This window comes from Acartia tonsa, chromosome 8 (assembly GCF_053477335.1).
Source record: "Acartia tonsa isolate MP-2025a chromosome 8, ASM5347733v1, whole genome shotgun sequence".
NCBI classification, from domain to species: domain Eukaryota; kingdom Metazoa; phylum Arthropoda; class Copepoda; order Calanoida; family Acartiidae; genus Acartia; species Acartia tonsa.
Window position 1 is genome coordinate 4,506,378 of NC_137267.1, and position 26,304 is coordinate 4,532,681.

Here is a 26,304-nt window from a genome sequence, read left to right on the forward strand (position 1 = left end):
TGATTATAGAGTTGCTTCGCTTATAATATTGTACTTTGTTGTCCTAGGAATCAGTATACCAAAAATCAGATCAATCGGATAATTAAATCACAAACAATTTTCTTTTAAAAAAGTAAAAAAAATCAACATGTTTAAAATGGACGTACGGACATTCTGGTAGGGATTATAGAGGTGCCACGCTTTCTAAATCGTACATAACTACTACAGATAAGTTTTAAACCGATAGGACAATTCTAACATGCCTAAATTAACGAAAAAATTTATCCGTAACGGACGGACTGACCCTAATTATAGAAAACCTTCGCTTTTAAAAAATAGAGAGAGGGGGGGATTCAGTGCTCTCTAATGCATATTCTGTAAATCTTAGGAATTTCTTAGGAAATAATAAATAGATAAAAAAAACGCTGTATTGGCCAAAAATATAAATATACTTTTGTAAGAATATAATTGATGTAGAATATACGTGGATATTATGACAGGGGAAAATTGTAGTCAATTTTCCTTGCTAACATGGAAAATATTTATTATTTGTTTTTGTTTATCTAGTAGGAGAGGAGGGTAAAGGGGTTAGATGGGGGGTATCGTTATATTAGCCTGCTGTAAGTTTTACTTTATTTGAAAAGATAAAAATCTAGTGTAAGATCCAAGTAATAATAAATCCATTTAGGACATACTCCTAAATGAGAAATTTTTAGGGATATTATAAAATTATGTACACTGTCTGTAGATAAAAATTATTGGTTGAAAAATTTGAACAAACCAATCAAAATTTGATAAGCGTACCAAAAAAGTTTTAAATATACCCTCAATGATGATAAACAAAGTTAGGTAGTAAGGTAGTAAAAGTCAACATAATTATTTTTCCAACAAATAAGAATAGTTATTTCTCGCATCGTATTATAAACGGTTTTCCGCGGATATAGAAAGTACAATTATGATAATAAAACTAGTTTTTTTAGCCCCGTGGTGCCGAAGGCACCGGCTAAAAAAACTGGTTTTAATCTTATGATTGTACATTTCTATATTCGTAGAAAGCTGGATATAATACGATGCTAGACATAGTTTTTTCGTATGGATGAGAACCGGTTCCTATCCACCGGATTCGAATGAATACGAGAAAAGTGGCTATAAAACTTTGTACCAGCATAATTTACAGTCCAATGTGCCCTCCATCCATGCTTATAGAACTGATAATGATTTCTTTAGAAAAGAATGAATACAAGAAAACTTGTATATTGGCCAAAAATTATAAATAGGTTAACTTAATTATTCTAACTGATATATTATTACTTGGATGTTGCACCAGATTCTCATGTATTCTAATAAAGTGATGCTTGCAGCTGGCTAAAATAACTATATCTCCCATCCACCCCCTCCCCTCCTACTTTATGAAAGAAATGACCATGATAAATGAGATCCATATTAACAAGCTAGATTGACGGCAAATTTTCCCCTGTCAATACATCCACGTATATTCAATCTATTAGTTTTATTTTTGCTAGTGGCTTTACCGAGATTAATTAAATGAGGTTAACCACCCCCCTTCCTTTCAGTAAAACAAACGAACATAAACACTTAATAAGCATAATTTTAAGTATTTAAAAAATTGTATACAAACTTGTTGAAAAATTGCATAAATACAGGATACAGTAAAGGACATGTTATTGTTTACATTTGAAGGGTTTGTTTAAGATATTGGACCTTAGTGTTCTAGTCATTATCAGTATGAAATTATAAATATACCCTTATTTACAATGTTATACAGGGGGGAGGGGGGAGGTATATTTGTCAAACATTTAATATGTACTCAAATTTATAGACTAGTATCCAAAGTTTTAGTATTTTTATCAAATCTTAACGGGTTGGTACAAACTTTCAATAGTCTTATCTTAGTATTATCTGTTAAATGACAAGTTTTAGGCTATTTGTCAGTAAATTGATGTACATCTACCCCCCCACCCATCTTCTACAATGTTAAGTTGGCAAAAGGAAAAAAAGTATTCTGTTAATTCTAGTATATTGTAATCTAATATTACATTGATCTAATTAGCCTTAATCTTGGCACGACATTTCCTTTCCAGTATGGCTTTGAACCCGATTAATATCCGTTGGATTAGAACCGGTTCACTTTCATACTGAAAAATTATGTAAAGCATCATATTACAGATAATTTTCCAAGATACCAGTTTTGTTATGACCGGGACTTTCAGGTCTAACAAACCTATTTTTAATCTTGCTTAAACGGAAAGCTGTCTATAATACAATGGGATAAATTTCTATTTCTTTATTTCCTTCAAGCAAGGATACAGGGTGAGGATAATGTACGTTAAATTAATCAGTTGTTCTGTACTTACGTACAGATACAGTTATATAAGCTGTATACATACATTGCATTGTATAAGAATAATAATTACACTATCGGCACTTTGATATAATTAATCATACATAAACTTCATTGATAAAGACTAATATTCCAGCAATTGATTTAAATTTTGTTTGGAATTTTTTTATAAAGATTTCCATGACTATCTAGCAACTAAGATGATTAGGTGGAATGGTTCCAGGACAAACGCTGGAGTGTACAAACGCAGGAGTGTTAAAATATTAATTTTATGAAGTATTTCTATACAGATAAGGTTAGGTTAAGATATGAATAAGCAAATAAGCCCCCCGCAGGGGATAGGCATTTATTAAAACCTATAAGATGGTCTAAAATAGGTTAGGTTAGGTTAAGTGTCCACTCCGAAATTTGGGAATCCTGCGTTTGTCGTAGGACCATTTTGGTTTAAGAACTGAAGTAATCAAAAGTATATTAAACTTAAAATAAACAAAGGCATATTATAATTAAATTAATATAACTTTATATTTGTTATTATACTTTGCAAGCCACAAGCCAATAGTACAATTTACCTTGATAAGAATAGTTTTCTGAAAGTATTTTGTAAATTCAGATAGACATTTGTTTGTTAAAATGTCAAATGAATATTATAAAAAAAAATAAGATTGATTTGTATATGTAGCTTAGTTTCTCGTTTACCGCTAAACTAATATCGATCTGTATTAATGTTAAACTTCTTATGCAGGTGCAGGAAAGGTTTAAAACTACTTTTGGGAAGGGTAAATTCATCAACTCAGTTGCTCCTAGAGGCATCTATAAGTGTAAACGCTAATCAATAATAAAATTGAGAAAAGACAGTGTTTAGGCAATTCAGCTGAATTATAAAATTTTGTTATTCAAAATACATGTCTTTATATTATTACTATATGTTTTTTCTTGCCCTATTCAAGGATTTTTACATAAAAGTTTGAAAAACAGTTCACTAAGTTATAATAAAGCTAGTTATTTGGATTACATCATCCATACGTAGTGAAACAAAAATATCATAGATTGTCAAACGGCCAATGTAAGTTATACAGTAGATGTTTAGTTGTTATAAAACAAGGATGACAACATCCATAAAAGCGAAGCACTGAAACGGTAGGACAAACGGACATTAACACTTAAATAGTGTCTGAACTGAATAATCAGAATATAAAAGAATAAGAGTCGAAGGAAAATTGTAAGTTAATTTGTTGAAAAACTGCTTGATACAGGATAATGTTTATGGACATACTTACATTTTTAGGACTTGATTAAAGAGTTGCTTCGCTTATAATATTGTTCTTTGTTGTCCCAGGAATCAATATACCAAAAATCAGATCAAACGGATAATTAGATCCCATAAAATATATTGTTGAAAAAAAATCAACATGTTTAAATTGGACGTATGGACATTCTGTTAATGATTATAGAGTTGCTAAGCTTTCTAACTCGTACCTAACTTCTACAGGAATCACCATGCAAAGTTTGAAATCGATAGGACAATTCTAACATGCCTAAATTAACGAAAAAAGCTATCCGTTACGGACGTACTGACCGACCCTAAATATAGAAAAGCTTCGCTATTAAAAAAGAGAAATAAAAAGGTATGATAAAACAACGAAACCTGATACAAATTTAATTTTTTTAGTATAACTGACAGACAGTCGGACGAAGTAAATAATATGTTCGATGCTAATTGACACAGGGAATCTTAACCAAAAATTTGAGCTTACTATCTTTAATAGCAGTTTAAAAATTGATACTTTTCAAATTATGTTCCCTATAGATATTACACATACGAACTTATATTTAAAGAGTAGCTTTGCTTTAAGAAATGCTATAATTACTTGAACGACCCTTACTTAGGAGTTAATAAAAAACATGTTTATAAGCTTCCTGTAGTAGTTAGGTACGATTTAAAAAGCTTAGCAACTCTATAATCATTACCAGATTGTCCGTACGTCCATTTTAAACATGTTGATTTTTCTACTTTTTAAACAACAAATTTTTATGTGATTTAATTATCCGATTAATCTGATTTTTGGTATATTGATTCCTGGGACAACAAAGTACAATATTATAAGCGAAGCAACTCTATAACCAAGTCCTAAAAATGTCAGTATGTCCATAAACATTGTTCAGTATCAGGCAGTTTTCATCAAATTTACTTACAATTTTGCTTCGACTCTTATACTTTTATATTCTGATTATTCAGTTCTGACACTATACAAGTATTGATGTCGGTTTGTCCTACCGTTTCAGTGCTTCGCTTTTATGGATGTTGTCATCCTTGTTTGAAAATAATCTATGAAAGTATATTGAGTGTTATTGTTATCTTTCAGGAATCTTAAGGGATAAGATAATGAATTTTACATACATATACATCCCCAATAATAATACACAAAATTTCCTATTTGTAGATTTTAAAAAATTGAAAAGTTTGGACACTACTCGTAATAAAAATTTAATTAAACTATCCTTAGAATTAAAACTTTGGGTACCAGTACAATTTACAGAATAATGTCCCCTCCTATCTCCTTGCTTATCTTTACTTTATATAACCATACAGAATAAACACAATTTCTATAAATGTATTATATGCAAATGTAACAATAAATTTACAGCTCAATTTAGACTAATATTTTACTGTAAATTCTTATACTAAAATATTTTAGAACCAGCTGTATTGGCAAATAACTCCTTTTTGTACACTTAATTAAATGTTGTGTACTTTATGGCAGGGAGGGAGGGGACATTGGGCTGTTTATTAAACTAGTCACCAAAGTTTTATAATGTCCCCTCCTATCTCCTTGCTTATCTTTACTTTATATAACCATACAGAATAAACACAATTTCTATAAATGTATTATATGCAAATGTAACAATAAATTTACAGCTCAATTTAGACTAATATTTTACTGTAAATTCTTATAATAAAATATTTTAGAACCAGCTGTATTGGCAAATAACTCCTTTTTGTACACTTAATTAAATGTTGTGTACTTTATGGCAGGGAGGGAGGGGACATTGGGCTGTTTATTAAACTAGTCACCAAAGTTTTATAATAATGTTTTCTTAACATAAAAAACATAAAAAACATTTATTCAGTGACAGATTACGCCCCGTCTTACGAAGCAGTACATACAATAGTACACCAAGCTACTGCTTAGTACCAGGTGTACTTTACAATTTTTCATAATATTTATAAATTTAAATTGCATGACTAACACTAGATGTTATGTGTGGCACTGATTAGGCTTCCCTAAAAGTAGGAATATGCGTATCCGAGATGTTTGTTGACCTACCAAATTTGGAGAGTTTATCAAAGCTACCCAACGTTTTAGATTTAATGAATAAGATAACAAGGTTACATATTTTTGGATACTAGTGTATTTTAGTTTCTTCTCCCTCTATTACATATTAATATATAAAAACTATTGTTGATAATTTTATGAAAGGGGAAAAATTGTCGTCAATTTAGGTTGTTATTTCTCATGTCTTTTATTGGTCAGTTGGTTCATCCACTATGCGGGGGGGGGGGTGTATACAGCTATTTTAGCCACTACAAGTTTTACATTATTATAGCACATGATAATCTGGTGCATTATATAAGTAACTAGCGGCTTCGCCCCTAGCCTCTAGGGGCTTTGCCCCAAGAGGTGATAAAAAAAAACCAAGGATTTCTTCTGCAATAAAAAAAAAAAAAAAATTGGGGGGGGATTTTTTTGTTTTTTGGGGAGTTGGGGGTGTCCCACCCCCCAAGAAAATATCTTAAAATCACCACAGGACCAGTAGGTATATTCCCTGAAGAGTAGAGCCCATTTAATTCAGCGGTTACCGAGATCTTAAGCTTCAGACGGACAGATGGACAGACATCGTTCTACTTTGTATTATAGATAATAATTTCATCATACTCACATAAACAATATAAAAAAGTATTAAAGGCTTTGTTTTATTCAAACTGTTGTTAATTATCAATATATATCATTGAACTGTAAATTACACTGGTACCCAAAGTTTTAAAGCAATGACATCATACTTGATGGGTATGATAAGTGTCTACACTCCTCGACCAATATTTTTAATCTACAAAAGTGATAATCTTGTTTATCATCATTAGAGATGTACACCAACTAATTACCCATTGTCTTATCCATTAATATCCTGAACTTTTAGAAAAACTAGGCTTGTAGTGTTCAAACTATTGAACCATTATTTTCAGAAAACCCTCTAGGCAATGCGCGTTGAGAATTCTACTTCTCAAATTGGTGCTTTCCTTGAAGATGATCCCACCACAAAAGGTAAAGGACGGACATACGGACATATTCTAATTATTAAGTACCTGCGCTACTAAAAGTTACATGATCGCTGTTTGTGTGTTTGTCTGTACCGAAGGATCTCGCCTCGCCAACATCTAAACTGATAAGGTTCTCCTTTATAAAAAATAGGTTATGGGAAGGTTTATAACTATTTTTTTTTTTTTGGGGGGGGGGGAAGGAAAGAGGCAACACCAACCCCCTAAAAGAAAAAGAATCCCAACCCCCCCCCCAAAAAAAAAAAAAACGAAAAAAAAGAAGATTTTGTTAACTTTAGGGGTCGAAATCAACCCTTTATTATCTCAAGTTCCCTTAGATGCCTCTAGAATTAATATATAGCTGCAAGATATATTATTAAAGTTATTGTAAGGGCTATACTTGTCCCAAAAGTTATTCTTCATATACAAAAGATGAATAGTCGATATTATCAAAACCTCCTATTCTAGGTGGGGCACATGCTATCCTTCTTGATTCAGCCGCGGCTCTGTATAAAACTGATGATATATACTATCAGTTTACTGATGAACTTGGTGGATGGGTAAGATTTAATTAATATCCGCTGGATTAGAACCAGTTCTCAGCAACACTCAAAAATCATGTATATCCTTCTTGACTCAGCTGCGGCTTTGTATGACACTGATGATATATACTATCAGTTTACTGATGAACTTGGGGGATGGGTAAATTTAATTTTTTTACCCTTCTTCAAGCATTAGATACAACATCGTACTACAGACAATATTCCGTGAATATTAAAATGAGACTTATAAGATTAAAACAGTTAACCCCAAGGAGCCGAAGGTCAGGGTTAACAAAGCTGGTATTTATTTTATGATTTAGGTTTTCATTTTGTGGAAAAATATTCTGTAATATAATGCTATTCATGATTTTTTCAGTATGATTGAGAACCAGTTTTGATCCAGTGCAGTGGATACTAATCGGTTTCAAAGCCATACTTGAAAAATATATTTATAATATTTACACCTCTTTTTAACAAGTAAAAAATTAAAATTATCCAGTCCGAAACATTTTTTGATAAATTTTATGCAAAAATATTTCAAACTGTAAAGTGCAAACATATTTTGCGAGACTTTAAATAAATGTCAATGTGTTTATATATGCGAACAAAACATTTACACAGAATTTGAACATCTGTCTCTTTTAACTGACAAATATTTATAATTCTAAAAGCAAAGCTTTTGTGAAATTAAGGTCTGTCTGTCTGTCTGTAATGGTTAGCTTTTTTTCAAATAATTTAAACAAGTCTGTACATTCATGTAAAACATGCAAATTTTAGAACTTTTTACAACAACTTTTCGTATAGTTATGTAAATTTTTGTTTAGACTTACAAACTAATTTTCTTTTTGTTAGATACAAGATATTCTCTGATATGCAACTCTATACTAGCATTTTTTAGGTGTACATAGTTTGTGCTATCTATCTAGCATTGTTATCAGCTGTTGCTATACCACTGAACCTGACTTTTGTACTCATATTTGCAGCTACTAAAAAGGTACATAATTATAATTTTCAGGGAAATATGGAATGGGACAATGAAAGTTACATTATTTTAATCGTAGCGGTTACACCCCTAGAGGCCTCTAGGGGCACTTGAAGGGTGAGGGGTTCAATTATTTTACTTTTTTTTCTCTTCGAAGGTTAGTGGTACCTTCTAAAAAACTATGAAATGCTGCATTGTAAAGGAGAACCATATAGGTTTAGCAGGTAGCGAGATCCTTTGGTACTACCACATAGATCCTGTTACCTCTATATAAGAATAGGTTGATAACATTTTGAGTACATAATATAAAGTTCACTATCTCCCAGATAATATTTGAATATATTAGGAATAATGAAGAATAAATGTGAAGCACACGTGCTAGAATATATAATTTTATTAGGATGAAAACATCCTAAAAAGCGAGGAAAAGCTAGAAAATAATTGGAATTATATTAAACCAAAATCAGGTTACATTTAAAAATATTTTCAGTACTTTCTATAAAATTAGTATTCAGCCTAGTATTCAAATTTTTAAGAAGAATAGCCTAAAATCATCCCTAGATTTAAATCTAAATATAGCTTAGAACTATTACAAGACCTATGTGTAGCTTACCTAAAACAAAGACCCAATAAGCTTCAGACAAAAAAATCCTTACTACTTTATTTAATATAGTATTCATCAATGTAATTCATGAAATATTTTTTCAGCTGCAAACTCCTTTCAATTGGCTGCTGCTATCATTAATGCTATCACAGCTTGGTTGCTGTTATGGGGCACCTGTAGCTTTTGTAGCAGCTTTGAGGTAAGATATTTATTATCATTGGGTTACAGCTGTCAATAATGAATTGACAGCCTTGCTGCTATTATGGGGCTCCTGTAGCTTTTGTAGCAGCTTTGAAGTAAGATATTTTTTATTATTGAGTAGCATCTAACACTAATGCTGTAGAATAGCTTGGCTGCTGCTATGGGGCACCTGTAGCTTTTGTAGCAGCTTTGAGGTAAGATATTTATTATAAATGTGTTGCAGCTGTCACTAATGATACAACAGCTTGGCTGCTATTATGGGGCATCAGTAGCTTTTGTAGCAGCTTTAAGGTGCCCCTAATTATAGAAAAGCTTCGCTTTTAAAAATTATATGTCTATGGTCTAGTCCAAGAACGTTTGCAATTATCATAACCTTAATTTTGGAATATGGATTAATAAGTTAAGCACCTGTATAATCAAGTTTCAAAATGAAAGTATGTCCATATTAAGGGTCCTGTATTTAAGTAATTTCGGCATCGAATTCAATATTAAGAGGCTTGATAATATTACTGTATATTTTTTAATGTTTGTTTGTCTGACCTTCTTATAGGTAAAGCCTTGATTTATGTATGTTGTTATCTTTATTTATGTATATATAATAACACCAATAAAGTATAAAAGTGGGGTCAAAAAACAATTTTTAGTAATGTAAAATATTTTATTCGTACTTTTTGTGCATAATGCAAATGTATCTTCTCAACTTTACAAAGAAATTTTCACACCTTACAAGAACTTTACTTTTACACAAAACTTTTAAAAAATTGTGCAAATCCCAATGTGGGTTTCTTCACATCCGCATCCGGGATCTAAAGGGATAAAACAGTGGCGGATAGATTGATGTACATCCCCTCTTTTAATGATACACAAAATAATCCCTTCTGTAGATTATGTTAAGTGTTTGAGACGACAAATCAAAATTCAATACAAGTCTCCAATGTTGTTACGCCAACGAATAATAGAACATCATTATTTTGGGAACAAGTGCAACCCCTCCCTCCATATATTTACATTCTCAAAATAATTATTATCTACAAAAGTGTTAATTGTGTTTATAATAATTGGGGATGTTTATCACTTTATCATCCACTAGCGGCTACGCCCCTAGAGGCCTCTAGAGGGACTTGAGGAGAGAGTCGAATTAAATAATTAAATTTCTTATTTTAGATTTTAAAAGAAAAAGTAAACAAAAATTTTTGGGGGGGCGAAAAATTTTTTTTTGGGGGGGAGTGCCCCCCCATTTATTTTTAATTTTAGTTAAAAAATTAAAAAAAAAAAAATTTGGGGTGGGGATTTTTCATTTTGGGGGGGGGTGGAGGTGTCCAACCCCCCAAGAAAATAGTCATAAACCTTCCCGGGACCTATGAGAAGCTACCCTGTTAAGGAGAACCCGATCGGTTCAGCGGTTAGCGATATCCTTCGGTACAAACATACAAACACACACACAAACACATCCTGTTACTTTATTATAAGGATTGCCTTATCCATTAAAATTCTTATTTTTTGTGGTGTTGAATGCACAACAATATTTAAATCCCGCTGAACTTTTAAAGATTACAGATTATTGGAAATTCATCATTCAAAAAAAAATATCTGAAAGTTTCTGGGAAAGTTTTTTTAATCTTTGCTAAAAATAAGGATAACAAAATCCATTGCAAGCAGAGAATTTGTGGTATAAGACAATGGCTGATAAATTAATATAAATCTTTCTGTAGAATAAAGTTATCGGAGAAAAAGTTTGGACACAGCTAGTATTAAGCAACCCATCAATAGTTAATAAAAGTATCCAAATTGAATAAGCATCAGGTATAACAAAACTGGTTTTATTAGTTTTCATTTTAATGTCTGCGAAAAGCTGTCTATGATACAATGCAATAAATAACTATTAATTGTTTTCAGAGGAGGCTGGGATCTTGGACAGAATATGTGCATAGCAACAGGTGGTTCTATTATACAAAGTAGTAAGTTTTTTTTCTGAAGCTTAAGATCTCAATAACTACTGAACCTAATAATTTCTCGAATCTTTAAAAAGTGTCCAAAAAAATCAGCAATGTGACGTCATAAAAAAGAGGGATTATCTATTTTTGGGATTTTCTTTTTCACCTCTCCTCTCATCCTTCATTATTATGACGTCACATGGCTGATTTTTTGAGACACTTTGTAAAGCTTTTAAGTTCACTTTTGTAGGTAAGCTTCGCATAGCTCCAGTAATGGTTTTAGTCCATTATAAATTTAGATTCAAGTCTTGGTATCAGTTAAAACTTTTTTTCTGGTAACTATCTCATAAAGTGAAACTTGTAGCTGGCTAAAATAACGACCCTCCCCCACATCCACCCCCTTTACCTCATCCTCTTCCCTCCTACTGGATGAACGAATTGACCACTAAATGATATCCATGTCTCACACAATTTTTCCCCTGTCATAATATCCACGTATACCCTAAATCCATTTACTTATATAAAAATATATATTGTAGTATGACGTCAACTTTTTGCGATGGAAACAAATATACAATTTCTTTATTTATTTCTTCTCTAGTAGATCAGGGATCTTAAGGGATAAGACAATTATGATGAACAAAATCATCCCTTCTGTAGATTCTAATTATTAGTTAAAAAAATTTGAGACTGTTTATTTTGACGAGTCAAGATTTATGAGATGTGATAACGACGATGGCCAATAAATTTAAGTCATCTTAAATGACAAAACTACCCCTTCTACAGATTACAATTAGTGGTTGACATGTTTGGACACTCAACTTAATGAACCAACCAATCAAAATTGAATAAAAGTACCTTAGTAAACAAATAAGAAAACAATAATATAAAACTTTGGGGACTAGTGTAATAAACAACTAAGTACATGTACTTTTAAGATTATAAGCTTGGATTTTTCAAACTATTCCATTAATAATTAAGATCTTTCTACCATTACTCAAAAACATACATATATGTAACAATTTTTGTGAAGTAAAATAAACAAAATATGAGAATAACAAATATATTTGTTGTTATCTAAAAAGTATATTTGGTCAAAAACAAACATTGGTGCTTACACATAAAGTAGTGTGTTGTGCAAAGATCCCCCCCCCCCCTATTTATGTTTATAATCAAATAAAACTAAGGGGGTTGGGGGTTAGTTTTTGGTTCCTTTTTATGTTAGGGTACAGGTTTAAACCCCGTAGGTGTTGGGTATAGTAAAAAACTTTCACCCCCTTATTTTCAATTTATTTTAAATAATGGGGGGGGGGGGTGTTACAATAATATAAGATTATGAGTATGGATTTTGTTCTTGCTAACCACTGAACCTAATTGAGCTCTCCATTCTAGGGAAGCTCCACATAGGTCCCTGAAAAGTTTTAGATTCTGTATTTTCAAGTTTTGTCTTCAGATGCTACTATGCTATTCTTTCTGAAAATTTCAACCTCTACAAATACAATGCTTGAGAATTTATGTTTTTAAAGACAAACAATGCAAAAAACTTTGGGTACTAGTATAATGTCCAATGTCCCATCGCTCCTTGCTAATTAGTAATGCATTTTTTAGGAATGTTAATGACATTGTTTGGAATGGCTACCATTGGTAATCTGACAGCTATTTCAATATTCCGTTGGGTCATTGTTATCTTTGAGGTTAGTATCTATCTATCTATCTGTATGTAAGTCTGTCTCTTTGTCTGTCTATCTATCTATCTCCCTATCTATCTTTCTGGAATGGCTACTATTGGTAATCTGACTGCTATTTCAATATTCCGTTGGGTCATTGTTATCTTTGAGGTTAGTAACAATCTTTCTATCTATATGTATGTCTGTCTGTCTCTTTGTCTGTCTATCTATCTGTCAGTCTGTCCGTCTATTTGGAATGGCTACAATTGGTAATCTGACTGCTATTTCAATATTCCGTTGGGTCATTGTTATCTTTGAGGTTAGTATCTATCTATCTATTCATCTATCAACCTATCTATCTATGCTCTTGCTATGTTATTCTTAGATATATTAATAATTCACTTGTATCTGTTGTATTTTTTTTCTCAACCCGCCACTGTGGCTCAACATGTAGCGCATCCGCTTGTTGTCGTTAGGTGATAGGTTCGAATCTCGGTCCGACACCGCGTCATAACTAAAGACTTTAAAAAGGTTCCTATTTCTGCCATGTCAGGTGCGTGACATAAAGACTAAGACAAAGGTCGTGCAATCAAAGGATAAAGCGAATGGATACTTTACACCACAATTCAGACGCGGAGTATGTTTCAAGGTGCGAGGAAAGGTCTAGAACCCGAAACGGCATCACCAAGCCTCTTAGAGGTTATCTGTCTATCAATCTATCTATCAATCTATTAATCTAGGGAAGAATATCCCAGTTACCTTTATCAATTGCTCTGATAACTGGATCCTGGGTTTTTGCAGCGATTATGACCTTCCCTCCGCTCGTTGGTAAGTTGCTTATTTTTTCAAATTATTTATAGAAAAGGGGTTTAATAACAAGGATGATAACAACAGGAGTATTGCTAATCACTTATTTCTCCCCCCCCCCTTGTTACCCACTTCCCTTCAGCTACAACAAAAAACAAGTTTTACTCTAAAATATTTTATTTTCGTCAACTTCAAATGGACTTAATTGACTGAATGACAGCCTCTGAGTATTATGGATGTTCAATAAATCACAAAACCTCTGACATACATATATGTTTTTATTTTATTTTAAATTTAGAAATTAAATACAAAAATATCTTTAATTGAATCAGAGAGAATCACATTTACTTCATAGCGTTAAAGACAAACAGACGGACGGACAAAAAGTATAAATATGCGTAATTCTAAAGAAAGTTATACTTGTATAATTACAATTCTTGTGCATTATAAAGTTTTATAACAATATCGTAATGCATACAAAAATAAAGAACTTTTCATATAATTAATTCTACTGCTTAAAAGCAAAGCTTTTATACAACTATAAGTTAGATTTATTATACAGTATGACCCTCGAAAAAGTATTTTTAAGCATCTGCAGCCCTTATTTCTCAATGAATTATTAAAAAATGCATATGTCCTTGTTCTCCATAGTATTCCACGTAAGTAGATATAAAAATATTTTTTTTACCTCCATTAACACTGGAGATTTTTAGAGCTAAAGTTTTGAAAAAGTGACTGAGAAAAAGAATTTTTTTTTGTTTCTCTTATTTTTTGGATGGTTATATTATGTTTTTCTGGCAACTGAATAATGAGACACAAAGAAAAACAAGTTAACTAATTATTTCTTTTTTATTCCACAAAAAAATATAAATTTTTAATGGCAAAAAATAAAACTGAATGAATTGATTATTTGCAAATTTTAAGTTATTTATTAACCCTTATTTATAGAAAAGGATTAATTATGACAGTTGCTCCGCCTACTTTTCTGACATCTCAATTATTTAATAGGGGGTGTATTAAGCTTTTTAGACTAAAAAATCATTATGTTTTATTTTTATTTTCTTTATAACTTTTTTGTTATTAAAGTTAGGATTGTGAAACAAAAACAATTTTCCTGCTATATTCATAAAGATTTATTTGGTTTTTTAATCTTAAACAATTTTGCCTAATAAGTAAGTTTTTCAAAATATCATTAAACTAAAAAGACTCAAAAAATATGTGTAAAAAAATGCTTTTTACTCAAAAACAAAATTTTTTATTTCATTTTTGTATAAAGTTTCTGCTATTAACAAAAATAAAAGGATTTCTAGCTTAATTTTGCTAAAAAAATCGTTTCATGTTAAAAGTTACTTTTTCCTCAGTCACTTTTTCAAAACTTTAGCACTAAAAATCTCTGGTGTTAATGGAGGTAAAAAAAATATTTTTATATCTACTTACGTGGAATACTATGGAGAACAAGGACATATGCATTTTTTAATAATTCATTGAGAAATAAGGGCTGCAGATGCTTAAAAATACTTTTTCGAGGGTCATACTGTATAAAGTAGTAATGTTTTTTTTCTAAAGATTAAGATCTCAATAACTATTTAACCAGTAGAGTTCTTCCCATTAGGAGAGCTTTACATAGGTCCTGCAAAGGATAACGCAGCTAACAATAACATTTATAACAATGTAGTAATAGTACATACAAATTTTCATATAATTATTTATTTTGCTTCAAAGCAAAACCTTTCTGCAAATTTTTTTTTAGTACCTTCAAGGGTAATTTAATTTTGATCTGATGTATATCAATTTATCGTCCATTGCCCAACTCCTTTAGAATACTAATATACCTAATATATTTACTAATACAGGGCTCTAAATGGATAAAACAATGAACTAAATACATCCCGGTAACGAAATTTTTAAAATTGGTTAAAAGTTTTAAAATAACAATAAAAGAAACCAAGGTTTTTTAGCCAAAAAATAACCTAGTCATAAAACTTTGGGTACCGGTGTAATTTATAGTCCAATAACCCCTCCCTCCCAGTAGTTTCTTGTATGTATTACAATATACTAATTTATTTTTATCATTAATGTATATAGCTTGTTATCGCTGCGCTACTTATGGCTCCTTTTTGTTCTTTATTATATCAAGTACTTTTTTATAACTATATAAATAGTAATGCACAGAAAAGAAAAAAACAACTTTTTTTATAATTATTTCCTGTATCTTGTAACATTGTAATTAATTTACTATTACTTTATATAATACACTAGCGGCTTCGCCTCTAGCCTCTAGGGGCGAAGCCCCATGAGATAGTTTAAAAAAAAAAAATAAAAAAAATTCTGGTGCTCCGAACCATACTCTCCCCTCAATTTTTTTTTTTTGAGGGAGGGGGGAAATTTCATTTTTTGGGGGGGTTGGGGGTGTCCCACCCCCCAAGAAAATAGCTTAAACCCACTACAGGACCTGAAGAGTAGAATCCGATCGGTTCAGTGGTTACCGAGATCTTAAGGGACAGACGGACGGACGGACAGACATCAAGCTACTTTGTATTACAGATGTTTTATATAAAAGTAACAGGATGTCTATCTGCCTATCTATGCCTTAAGATCTCGCTAACCGCCGGACCCATAATGTTATCCATTACGGTGAAGCTTCTTGTATGTCTGGGATAGATTTTTAGCTATTTTGGATTAGGATATTACTATCTTCCTAAGCGAAATCGACCTTAAAAAAAATACATTGCACCTCCCCCCCTCCCTATTATGTGTTTTTTATAACTTTTTTCATTCTCTCAAGGTCTTTAGATCTTTAGTGGCGTAGCCGCTATGGTTAGTTGATCACATTTAACCCAATTTTTAATGCTATTTTTTTTTTAATTTTTAGGAATCGGAGCTTTTGTTCCCGAATCTAATGGAATTAGGTAATTTTTTTATATATCTATGAAAATTTTTATAAATCTATCTTATCAAAAATCTATCTATCATCTATCTATCTATCTATCTATCTATCTATCTATCTATCTATCTATCTATCTATCTATCTATCTATCTATCTATCTATCTATCTATCTATCTATCTATCTATCTATCTATCTATCTATCTATCTATCTATCTATCTATCTATCTATCTATCTATCTATCTATCTATCTATCTATCTATCTATCTATCTATCTATCTATCTATCTATCTATCTATCTATCTATCTATCTATCTATCTATCTATCTATCTATCTATCTATCTATCTATCTATCTATCTATCTATCTATCTATCTATCTATCTATCTATCTATCTATCTATCTATCTATCTATCTATCTATCTATCTATCTATCTATCTATCTATCTATCTATCTATCTATCTATCTATCTATCTATTTATCTATCTATCTATCTATCTATCTATCTATCTATCTATCTATCTATCTATCTATCTATCTATCTATCTATCTATCTATCTATCTATCTATCTATCTATCTATCTATCTATCTATCTATTTATCTATCTATCTATCTATCTATCTATCTATCTATCTATCTATCTATCTATCTATCTATCTATCTATCTATCTAGTTGCTCGCCAGGCTGGACAGAGCCCCACCACAAGGTGTATGCCTGGTACCTATTCATACTAGGATTCACCATACCCCTCGTCATTATCATCTACACATCTGTTGGAGTCGTCACTAAAATTAAGGAGGTAAGAATCAATACAGAGATCTAAAGGGATAAGACAATAGCCGATAAATTGATTTACAATGTACATCCTCATTGATGATACACAAAATAACCCCTTCTGTAGATTACAATTAGTGGTTGAAACGTTTGGACACTTAACTTAATGAATCAACCAATCAAAATGAACTAACCACTGATCTGATATGGTTTTCCTTTACAGTAAAGCTTTTTCAGTGAAGGTTTATGCCAATTTTTGGGGAAGGTTAAAAGTCCCCCCTCCACCCAGCTAAAAAAGATTACTAATTGCATCTAGTTCTTATATAAACCAAAACTTTTTATTTTTCATTTTTTCCTCCTCCATATTGATCCAAAATTTATTTGAGTTCTTTAACTATTTAAGATACTAAATCTTTTATAAATCTTTAATAATATAGTTCATCTTTGAAAATTTAGTTTTTTAGTAGCGAAGCTACTCTATTAATTACTTTCTCTGACTGTTCGTCATTATGTCCTAGGTCAGAACCTAACGTTATATGAGATTTTCTCTGATGCTATTTAAGATTAATCATTTTTGTAGTTAAAATAACGCTTTTTAGAAATTTGTAGTAAAGATTTCGTCGACTATAATATGTCCATAAATTATCTTATATTTACCTAGAGAGGGAGGGAACATTTGACTGAAAATTATATTGGTCTCCTAAATTACTGGAATTCCATGACATATTGATTGGGTTGTACAAGCTTTTTGTCTCCATACTGTTCCCCAATAATTTCTATGAAAAAAAATAAGGGTGATAATCATTTACATCAATTTATCGTCCATTGTCTTATCCCTTAAGATCCCTCGTGTCTATGACTCATTTATTTCGTCGTTAATAAAGAAAATCAATAATTTTATTAGCTTCACTACTTATGAATGTTGTCATCCTTGTTTAAAAAACAGTTTATTTTGTAAGATATTAAACTTTTGAAAACTAATGCAACAAGGATGACAACATTCATAAGTAGCAAAATTGAGTATCGACCAAGAGAGAGAGAGGGGACAATGGGCTGTTTATTACACTAGTCCCAAAACTTTTCTTATTCGTTGGCTTAACAACTTTGGGAAATTGTATTGGATGGATTATGAAGTTGAGTGTTCAAACGTTTAAACCAATAATTTTGATTTGTAAAAGGGGTGCCTTTTTACATCATTATTAGGGTTTCACATCAATTTATGAGTAAGAAATTTAAATAAATTTTTTGTTCCATGACTGACAGACCGACGGACCAAGCAAATTATATACTGAATGCTCATTGTATTACGAAACAGACGGACGAACATTTCGAAATATACGGTAGCTTCGCTACTAAAAAAAAAAATTAATGATTTCAGAAAAAAAGATAGTACTTAAATCAAATTAATATTATATCTATAAAATTTAATTAATTTTGATGAAAACTATTTTATATTTATCTCTCTTAAATTCAATCAAGGATGAAAAAAATAATAAAGCGAAGCTACTCTTTAATTCACTTTGTCTGTCTGTCCGTAAGTCCGGCAGTCCATTTGAATTCCTTGGGGCTAACCAAACTGGTTTTAATCTTATATTTTACTATACACGGAAAGCTGTCTATACCACGATGTCATAATAGTTATTTCTCGCATCGTATTATAAACAGTTTTCCGCGGATATAGAATGTACAATTATAAGATTAAAACTAGTTTTTTTAGCCCCTAGAAGGCACCGGCTAAAAAAAACTGGTTTTAATCTTATGATTGTACATTTTTGTATTCGTAGAAAGCTGGATATAATACGATGCTAGACATAGTTTTTTCGTATGGATGAAAACCGGTTCCTATCCACCGGATTTGAATGAATACGAGAAATAACTTTTTCTTTTTATTCTAATATATAAGTAACATGATGTTTGTCTGTCTATTGCTAAAGATCTCGCACGTATAAGTTAGCTAATTATATTTAGCTTTGTTTCAATATGAATGTCAAAAAAATAAGATAAGACAGCTAATGTGGTATTCGGCAACCGTGAGCCATGCCTATGGCAACCCTGACCGGGGTTCGGGGAAGGGCCAAAGGCCCTCCCCCGAGTCCTGGGGAAGGGGTCTGCCGACCCCCTCCCTATGCCTAAAATTAATGATTGATTCTGACAGCCTTATTATGGTTAAGCTGTATTGTTAATTCCCCCCACCCTTTCCAGGGATGGGGGATCATTATTGCCCAAACTGACTATTGTATATGTATTATATTGCTTTTATTTATGATTATTTATTCCTATCTGTGTAGCTATTGTTTGTTGTATATAACTTTAGTAATCCTTAGACCTTCAATAAAGGAACAACTGAATAGATCCTGTTTATTATTTAGTGATTGCTAGAGAAGCGTAGCTTCTCTATAGTATAGGTGTCCACGTCTGTTCACACTGCCGTAGTCATTTGAACTCTGGTGTCTGCCATTTATCCTAGGCGGATACCACAACTTGGTGACAGCTGTGTGAGATTACGGCAAACCACAAGTGTAGAGCAGACGCGCAGCTGAGGCTAAGGTACTCCCAGCAGTGAAACTGGCAAAACTGACACAAGCAACCTGAATTACCCACCCTGGATAGCAAGGTCTAACTCTGCATCCGGCAGTTGTGGAAGCGAAATCTAGCGAGATCGGACGAGAGACTGCGGAGAGCAGCGAAACTTGACGGAGAACCGCGAGAAGCGCCGACATCTAACGGAGAATTGAGCGCTCAAGGGCTGAAACAGGCCTGCGGACGGGCTGAAACAGGCCAACTAAGTGTAAACGGCTGAAAATAGGCCAACATTTACTGCAAGAGATAGCAGGATTCGAACCAGCAGCGCTGCAGGACGGGACATTCCCTGCCGCCACCAGCCGGATTCGGATACACGGTGCTGCAGGACGGGACATTCCCTGCCGCCGACAGACTGAAACAAGCCAAGGATTCGAACCAGCGGCGCTGCAGGACGGGACATTCCCTGCCGCCACCAGCTGGATTCGGATACACGGCGCTGCAGGACGGGACATTCCCTGCCGCCGACAGTCTGAAACACGCCAAATAGCTGCGAGCTGCGAGCCAACATACGAGTGTAGTGTACCAAGCAGAGGAAACTACATCAACTCCAAGTATCCTGAGAGGCTACAGCGCAGCCACCCATCTAGAAAAGCAGATATTATATCACATTTTAGGGATTACCACCCTAGTGTGAAGGCTGAACAATAGATTTATGAGCAAGGATTGGTAAACAATTTGTTGTGTATTGTGATAAAACTAAAAATAGAACAGGCTTGGTAAGCAAATCTGCTGTGTATTGTGATAAGGCCAAAAATAGAATCTAGATGTAATATAACAATGCATTGATAAACAATCTAACCACCCAAGCCTCCAGCACAACAAATACACCCCTTATTCCAGAGGAAAGGGAGGGGCCCACCATCCATTGAGGAAAATACAATCGAGGTGACATAACAATAAGCCCAGGATTAAGGAAAAGGGCACAATTACCTCACCACACAGTTACCTCAAACCCACAGCACTCCCCCCTCTCCACAGGGGGGAACGGACGGTTTTACCCCGTCCCCTCACGCGCTTCCCCCCTCCTACCCACACTTGACTAAGTCCGCCCACGGTGTGGAGATAGCGACCGGGAGAACAGAGCGCCATTTACGGGTCGCGCAGCAGAGTTCGGGACGTATAACAAAATTCAACGGACAAATCAGACAAAGCGGACCAATGAGAGAGCGGGTTGAGGGATAAGTGCGCGTTTTACCTGTGTGCGCGGATTTGACGGTGCATAAGCGCGTTGCAAGGAAAGGATATTTCACGCACACACACACGCACACCGGAGCGGAGCTACTCCATAGCATCTAACAGAGATATTTTTAGAAAACAAGACTTACAAACTTCTCCCTCCTATCTATAGTGTGATAAAGGAAAACCCAATCAGTTCCTGACAGCAGTTCAGACCCTCAACAGCTATCTACCCCTACCAGCCTACTCTACAACTCAGAAAAAACTAGTGACAAGTACATCTAAGTTACATCTTTGTAGTTAAACTACCAACCTAGTGATAAACAGTGTTGGCTGCTAGGCTAGAAAGCCTCAAGTGTAGACCATTTATAGTATTGACTTAAAACTTCGTGTCCCACCGCTGAACCGTTGACCCGATGGAGCAGCCGCAAGCGCCAGGAGGCCACCAAGCCCAAGGATGGCTCCAGGATGACCCCCAACCGGCTCCAGCCGAGTACCGCAAGCTGATGCTGAGTAACCTGCCGGAGTATAGAGGACCGCCCAAGCAATCCTGGAGTTCCCACATCCGCAGACTCGAGATGTCATGGGCGGCTTACCGCGTGCCTCCCCATGACACACTAAACCGCCGCAACGCCCTTTTACTGTCACTGGTGGGGCAAGCGGCAGAGATGGCCTCTCATCTGTTTGGCGAGGCAGGCCAAGCCTTGACATACGAACAAGTCAAGGCCGAGTGTGAAATGTTATTTCGTCCAGCCTTTGAATCCCAGACTTTGAAGCAAGCCTTCAGGGATTACAGGCAACACTCGACAGAACCTATACAAGCATACATATCCACAAAGTGTGCCTTGTATAGGGAGGCCTACAGCCATGAGGACCTTGAATTGTTGATAGACGAATTAAATCGTGGCATTCGCAACGCTAATGTGAAACGTGAAATGATGAGTCATGAGATCGCCTCGGTACCTGAGTACACGAGGCGAGCCATGTTCACCGTCACAATGATTACCAAGCAGCTGAAGGAGGGTGTGTGCCTAGTGGACGCCACCGACGGGCTCACGGGATCCGCCAGCGTCCAGTTGCCCCACTACGACAAGTCGGAGCCAATGGAGATTGGCGCCTTGGCTCCGGGTCTCCACCAGATGGGGAAGGTCGCCCCAGATGACAAGACTTCAGGCCGCTGTTTCCGCTGCCAAGGGAAAGGCCACCGAGCCCGAGACTGTCCGACGCCTATGGAAGTCAGCCTAGAAGAGAGACGCACCCAGCCACGCCGTGACCGTCCTGCCAAGTGCGACCGTTGCCACTATGCCGGCCATACGGCGGCCGAGTGCAGAGCCGACTGGGACCAGGTAGCCAGCTGGAGGCGCACTGCAGACAAGGGCGCTCCCCCAGGAAAGCCCCACAGAGTAGCCAACATGGAAGGGAGCGCGCCCCCAGCAACACCGCAGCAAGCAGCCGCCCCCAACGCAGCGGGCCGAGCCGACGGAATGCCGCAGTTTGGAACCGTCCCAGCTAGAATCAACGTACTGGGAGGAGCGGCTGAACCCAACCAGGTTGGCCTGGGCTTCAGCCTCAACCACCTGGGGCCGGAGTTTGTGCAGCCCAACAACATCGCCGAGCCAGAAGTCCTGAGGCCCCAGCCCTTCAGCCTAAACATGATGGGGCCTGCCCGACCGAGCCTACCCAGCAAGAGTGGAGGGGCGCTACCCAGCGTCACTGAGACGGTGTACGGAGAGGCCCTGGCGGCCGTTGAACGAGAGAGGCAGGAGGCGCTAGCCAGCGCATCAGAGTCGATGTATGGGGCGCCACCCGGCGCCGCCACCTGCGATGACTGGGGGGTGCTATCCAGCGCCCCCACCCTGGTGCCTGGGGCGACAACCGTCGCCGCCACCGAGATACCTGGATCCCGGAACGAGCCAGCAGTCCCAGAGGAAGGGGTGACACCCGTCACCCCCAGTCAGCCAGCGCCACCAGCCCGTAGGGAGAGCCCAGCCATACACCATCCAGCGCCCACTGCCAGCCGAGGGAACCCAGCTGCCCATCACTTCCAGTCGAGCCAGGATAAGTTAAATTTGACAAATGTATTGTATCCAAATTATTGTAACCCCCCAACCTTGCCTGTGCCTCCTGCACCAGAGGCTGGGGAGATTGAAATTTGGGGATATAAGGACTTGCCTGTGCCACATGCACCTGAGTTCCTAGGGCAGGGGAGGGACGTAATTCAGGGCGAGCCTGTGCCACACGCACTTCAGCCCCATGCCACTGGGCATGCCATGGACAAGGGAAGGGACCCCTTGGGGCTAGGGGAGCCGACACCCAGGCAGGCGCCAGTCGCCTGTCAGTCTGTCATTGGGGAGGGTATCGGGATGCCCCGGGCACCCAAAGATAAGGCTCAATGGAAATTTGTATCTAGCCAGGAGCAACCCAGCCGTGTCCAGCCCCAAGAAGCAGCCGTGGCCCGAGCCGAAGATCCCCAGCCGCGTGTGCGAGGTAGATGGCTGTCTGGTAGCTTCTCACACTGGTGGCTGGTTCTGTGGGGACTACTGCTCGCAGCCGTGTGGCCTACAACTAGCTACGTCCTGGTAGGGTGGGACTGCGCCAACCCCACCCACGTCACAGCCTACAACAAGGAGAAGATGTGTAGCACGGAACCCCTACACCAGGAGGTGCCCCTGGGCCACGAGGTACATGTCCTGCAGCAAGTCAAGATTAGGGAAACAACAGGATATAGTTGTCAGCTCACCGTGTCCCAGTGGACATTTAGGTGTGGGGTATGGGGTCACCTCAAGGTGACCTCGGTCCCCACCCTCATGAGGCCAACCAAGATTGATCCAAAAACGTGCCGAGACCTGGCCAGGAACCGAGTCTACACGCTGCCAGGCAAGACCCAGCCACTGACGTTCCAGCTGAACCATCCCCTGTTCTTCACCCTCGACATGGTGGGCGCCTTGGTCAACAGCCCCGAGGGGGTGGGTTGTGAAGGGGAGGACGTCCATTTCAAGGGCCAGCTGTACCGCAATGAATTAGTGCTCCAGGAACGACGGCTGCTGGTCAAGGAAGAGACCTACGTAGTAGAGGATGGACGGGTGGAGTCCCAATCTGACCACCTGACCCTAGAATGTCCCCATTCTGAGCTGTCTTGCATTACTGGGGAAGCCACCTACGTGTGGGACCACCTGGGGAGAGATTGCCCCTTGAGGCTGATCCGCAGCCTCCAGCCTAGCCTAGTGATGGATGCGTTCCTGGTTGACCATCAAGCCCAGTTCTTCATCAACATGACCACCCCCACCTCAATAGTGAACTGCGACTTTGAGGCCCATGCCACCAACCACCCAGCATTGTTCGTGGCAGCTGACCCGGCCGCGGCAGCGCTGCCCAGAGTATCGGTCAGGGATGTGGATGTCCCCCTGCAGGCCCAGATACATGCAGGCTACATTGGATTTACCCTGGAGACACGCATGAAAAGCACAGCGGCAGAAGAAGTAGCGGCCAATTGCTGGAAGCTCCAGCAACTAGACCCGGCTCAACCGGTGCGTGTCCAGGGGAGCACGTTCTCTGTGCTGAGGGGAGATGTCCTGCTCCAGCTTACCTGCCAACGCAACAAATATGTTGTCCGTGAGAGCAATGAATGTTGGGATAAAGTACCAGTGGAACCCACAGGATTCGTAGACGCCGTGACAAGGGTGTATAGCGGCCACGCCACCAAGATTCCTTGCTCCTCCACCTACCCCCTAACTGTGCACGCGGAGGAAGGCTGGATAGAGCTAACCCCCGCACCTAAGAAGAGGCCACCCCCGCTGGATACGCCCAAGCAGCTGCTGACAGAACCCTTGGATGACTTTAGTTCGGGAGGCTTGTATTCGCAGGCTGAGCTGAACGACTGGCAGCAGCTGCTAGCGTTCCCAGCGTATAAAGCCGCCATGCTGACCGGCCTGTCTTATGGCTCATGCGTTCAGCAAGGTAGCTGTTCGGCCACCGGAGACCATGGGATTGTGTCCTACAATATCGACCGACTGGCGGATGAAGGAGAGGCCGCCCTGGATGTCTGGGCTGGGTTCAGACAAGCTATTCACGAGTGGGGAGATGGCGCAGCCATACTGTGTTTGCTGTTGTTGATCCTCAAACTGCTGGGGGATTTCACCATCATTTCCCTGGCAGCCGCACAAGGAGGTGTACGGGCCGCCATGAATGCGATGTCACAAGTGTTCCTGTACCATCCAACCTTGTACAGGAAGGCCTTGGCCAGAGCCCGACTCACCCATGCCAAGTCCCGGGACTTTTCAGTAGACTGGGATGCCATTCCTATCGGCCGGGAAGCAGCCGAGGAAATGGTGTCCCCGCGGCCCCTCGGGAGGCCAGGCTGTCGCTCAGACGGTCACCTTGGTAGCCAGTGCCCCAGCCGCTGCCAACAACAACCAGAATGCCCCGTTACTGACCGGCCCCGCGGCGGCTGTGCCCCACGCCAACCTGACACCTGCTGGCGCCGAGCTACGTGTCCAACCAAAGCCAGCCTCTACCTTCTATCCCACGTTGGGAGCCCATCAGCCCTGAAAATCACCACTAGGATTCCATTGAATCATTATCGTTTGTATATACATCTTAGCCCTAAGGAGCGGGCCGAAGGCCTCAACCACTGTCGGAAGTCTGGCAGGGAGACCCCCTCCCAGCCTTCCGAGGGGAGAGTTGTGGTATTCGGCAAACGTGAGCCATGCCTATGGCAACCCTGACCGGGGTTCGGGGAAGGGCCAAAGGCCCTCCCCCGAGTCCTGGGGAAGGGGTCTGCCGACCCCCTCCCTATGCCTAAAATTAATGATTGATTCTGACAGCCTTATTATGGTTAAGCTGTATTGTTAATTCCCCCCACCCTTTCCAGGGATGGGGGATCATTATTGCCCAAACTGACTATTGTATATGTATTATATTGCTTTTATTTATGATTATTTATTCCTATCTGTGTAGCTATTGTTTGTTGTATATAACTTTAGTAATCCTTAGACCTTCAATAAAGGAACAACTGAATAGATCCTGTTTATTATTTAGTGATTGCTAGAGAAGCGTAGCTTCTCTATAGTATAGGTGTCCACGTCTGTTCACACTGCCGTAGTCATTTGAACTCTGGTGTCTGCCATTTATCCTAGGCGGATACCACACTAACATTAATGAATTTTTAAATAATCACTAAATGCGCGTCAGCCGCCTGTAAGCAAAATGGGAATTTCAATTTCAAATATAAGTTAGAAATCTAAACCTGATCCAAATATGACGGTCTCTATTTTTAGATAAAAAAATCAAAACATCCAAATGGGTTTAAATATGAGGCTTAGGCGCGGCTGCGGAGCCAAGTAATAGTAAACAAGGATGATAAAAGGGTCAGTTGAATTTGACTTGCCGAATGTGTACACAATTTCCTCGATATTTCCTCATCCTATCTTAATATTTACTACTAGCTAAAAAACTTCAAACTTAAAAAAATTTAATAAACGATTTATACA

At 37.4% G+C, this 26,304-nt stretch overlaps 2 protein-coding genes across 2 annotated transcripts in view; both read left to right on the forward strand.

Moving 5' to 3' along the window:
- The first annotated feature begins 6,582 nt into the window (after positions 1-6,582).
- Positions 6,583-26,304, forward strand: part of LOC145325364 (uncharacterized) — a 33,004-nt gene continuing 13,282 nt past the window's right edge. Inside the window, exons 1-9 of the mRNA XM_080168365.1 lie at positions 6,583-6,663; positions 7,125-7,216; positions 8,097-8,192; positions 8,889-8,983; positions 10,882-10,922; positions 12,528-12,613; positions 13,327-13,414; positions 16,266-16,302; positions 16,955-17,081. Of these exons, the coding sequence (XP_080024491.1) occupies positions 6,600-6,663; positions 7,125-7,216; positions 8,097-8,192; positions 8,889-8,983; positions 10,882-10,922; positions 12,528-12,613; positions 13,327-13,414; positions 16,266-16,302; positions 16,955-17,081 (726 nt within the window). The 5' untranslated portion in view covers positions 6,583-6,599. The remainder of the gene's footprint in view (positions 6,664-7,124; positions 7,217-8,096; positions 8,193-8,888; positions 8,984-10,881; positions 10,923-12,527; positions 12,614-13,326; positions 13,415-16,265; positions 16,303-16,954; positions 17,082-26,304) is intronic.
- LOC145325363 (uncharacterized) lies at positions 22,231-24,329 on the forward strand. The gene is made up of 2 exons (XM_080168364.1): positions 22,231-24,152; positions 24,232-24,329. The coding sequence occupies exons 1-2, from the start codon at positions 22,300-22,302 to the stop codon at positions 24,272-24,274; spliced, it is 1,896 nt and encodes a 631-aa protein (XP_080024490.1). The 5' UTR covers positions 22,231-22,299; the 3' UTR covers positions 24,275-24,329.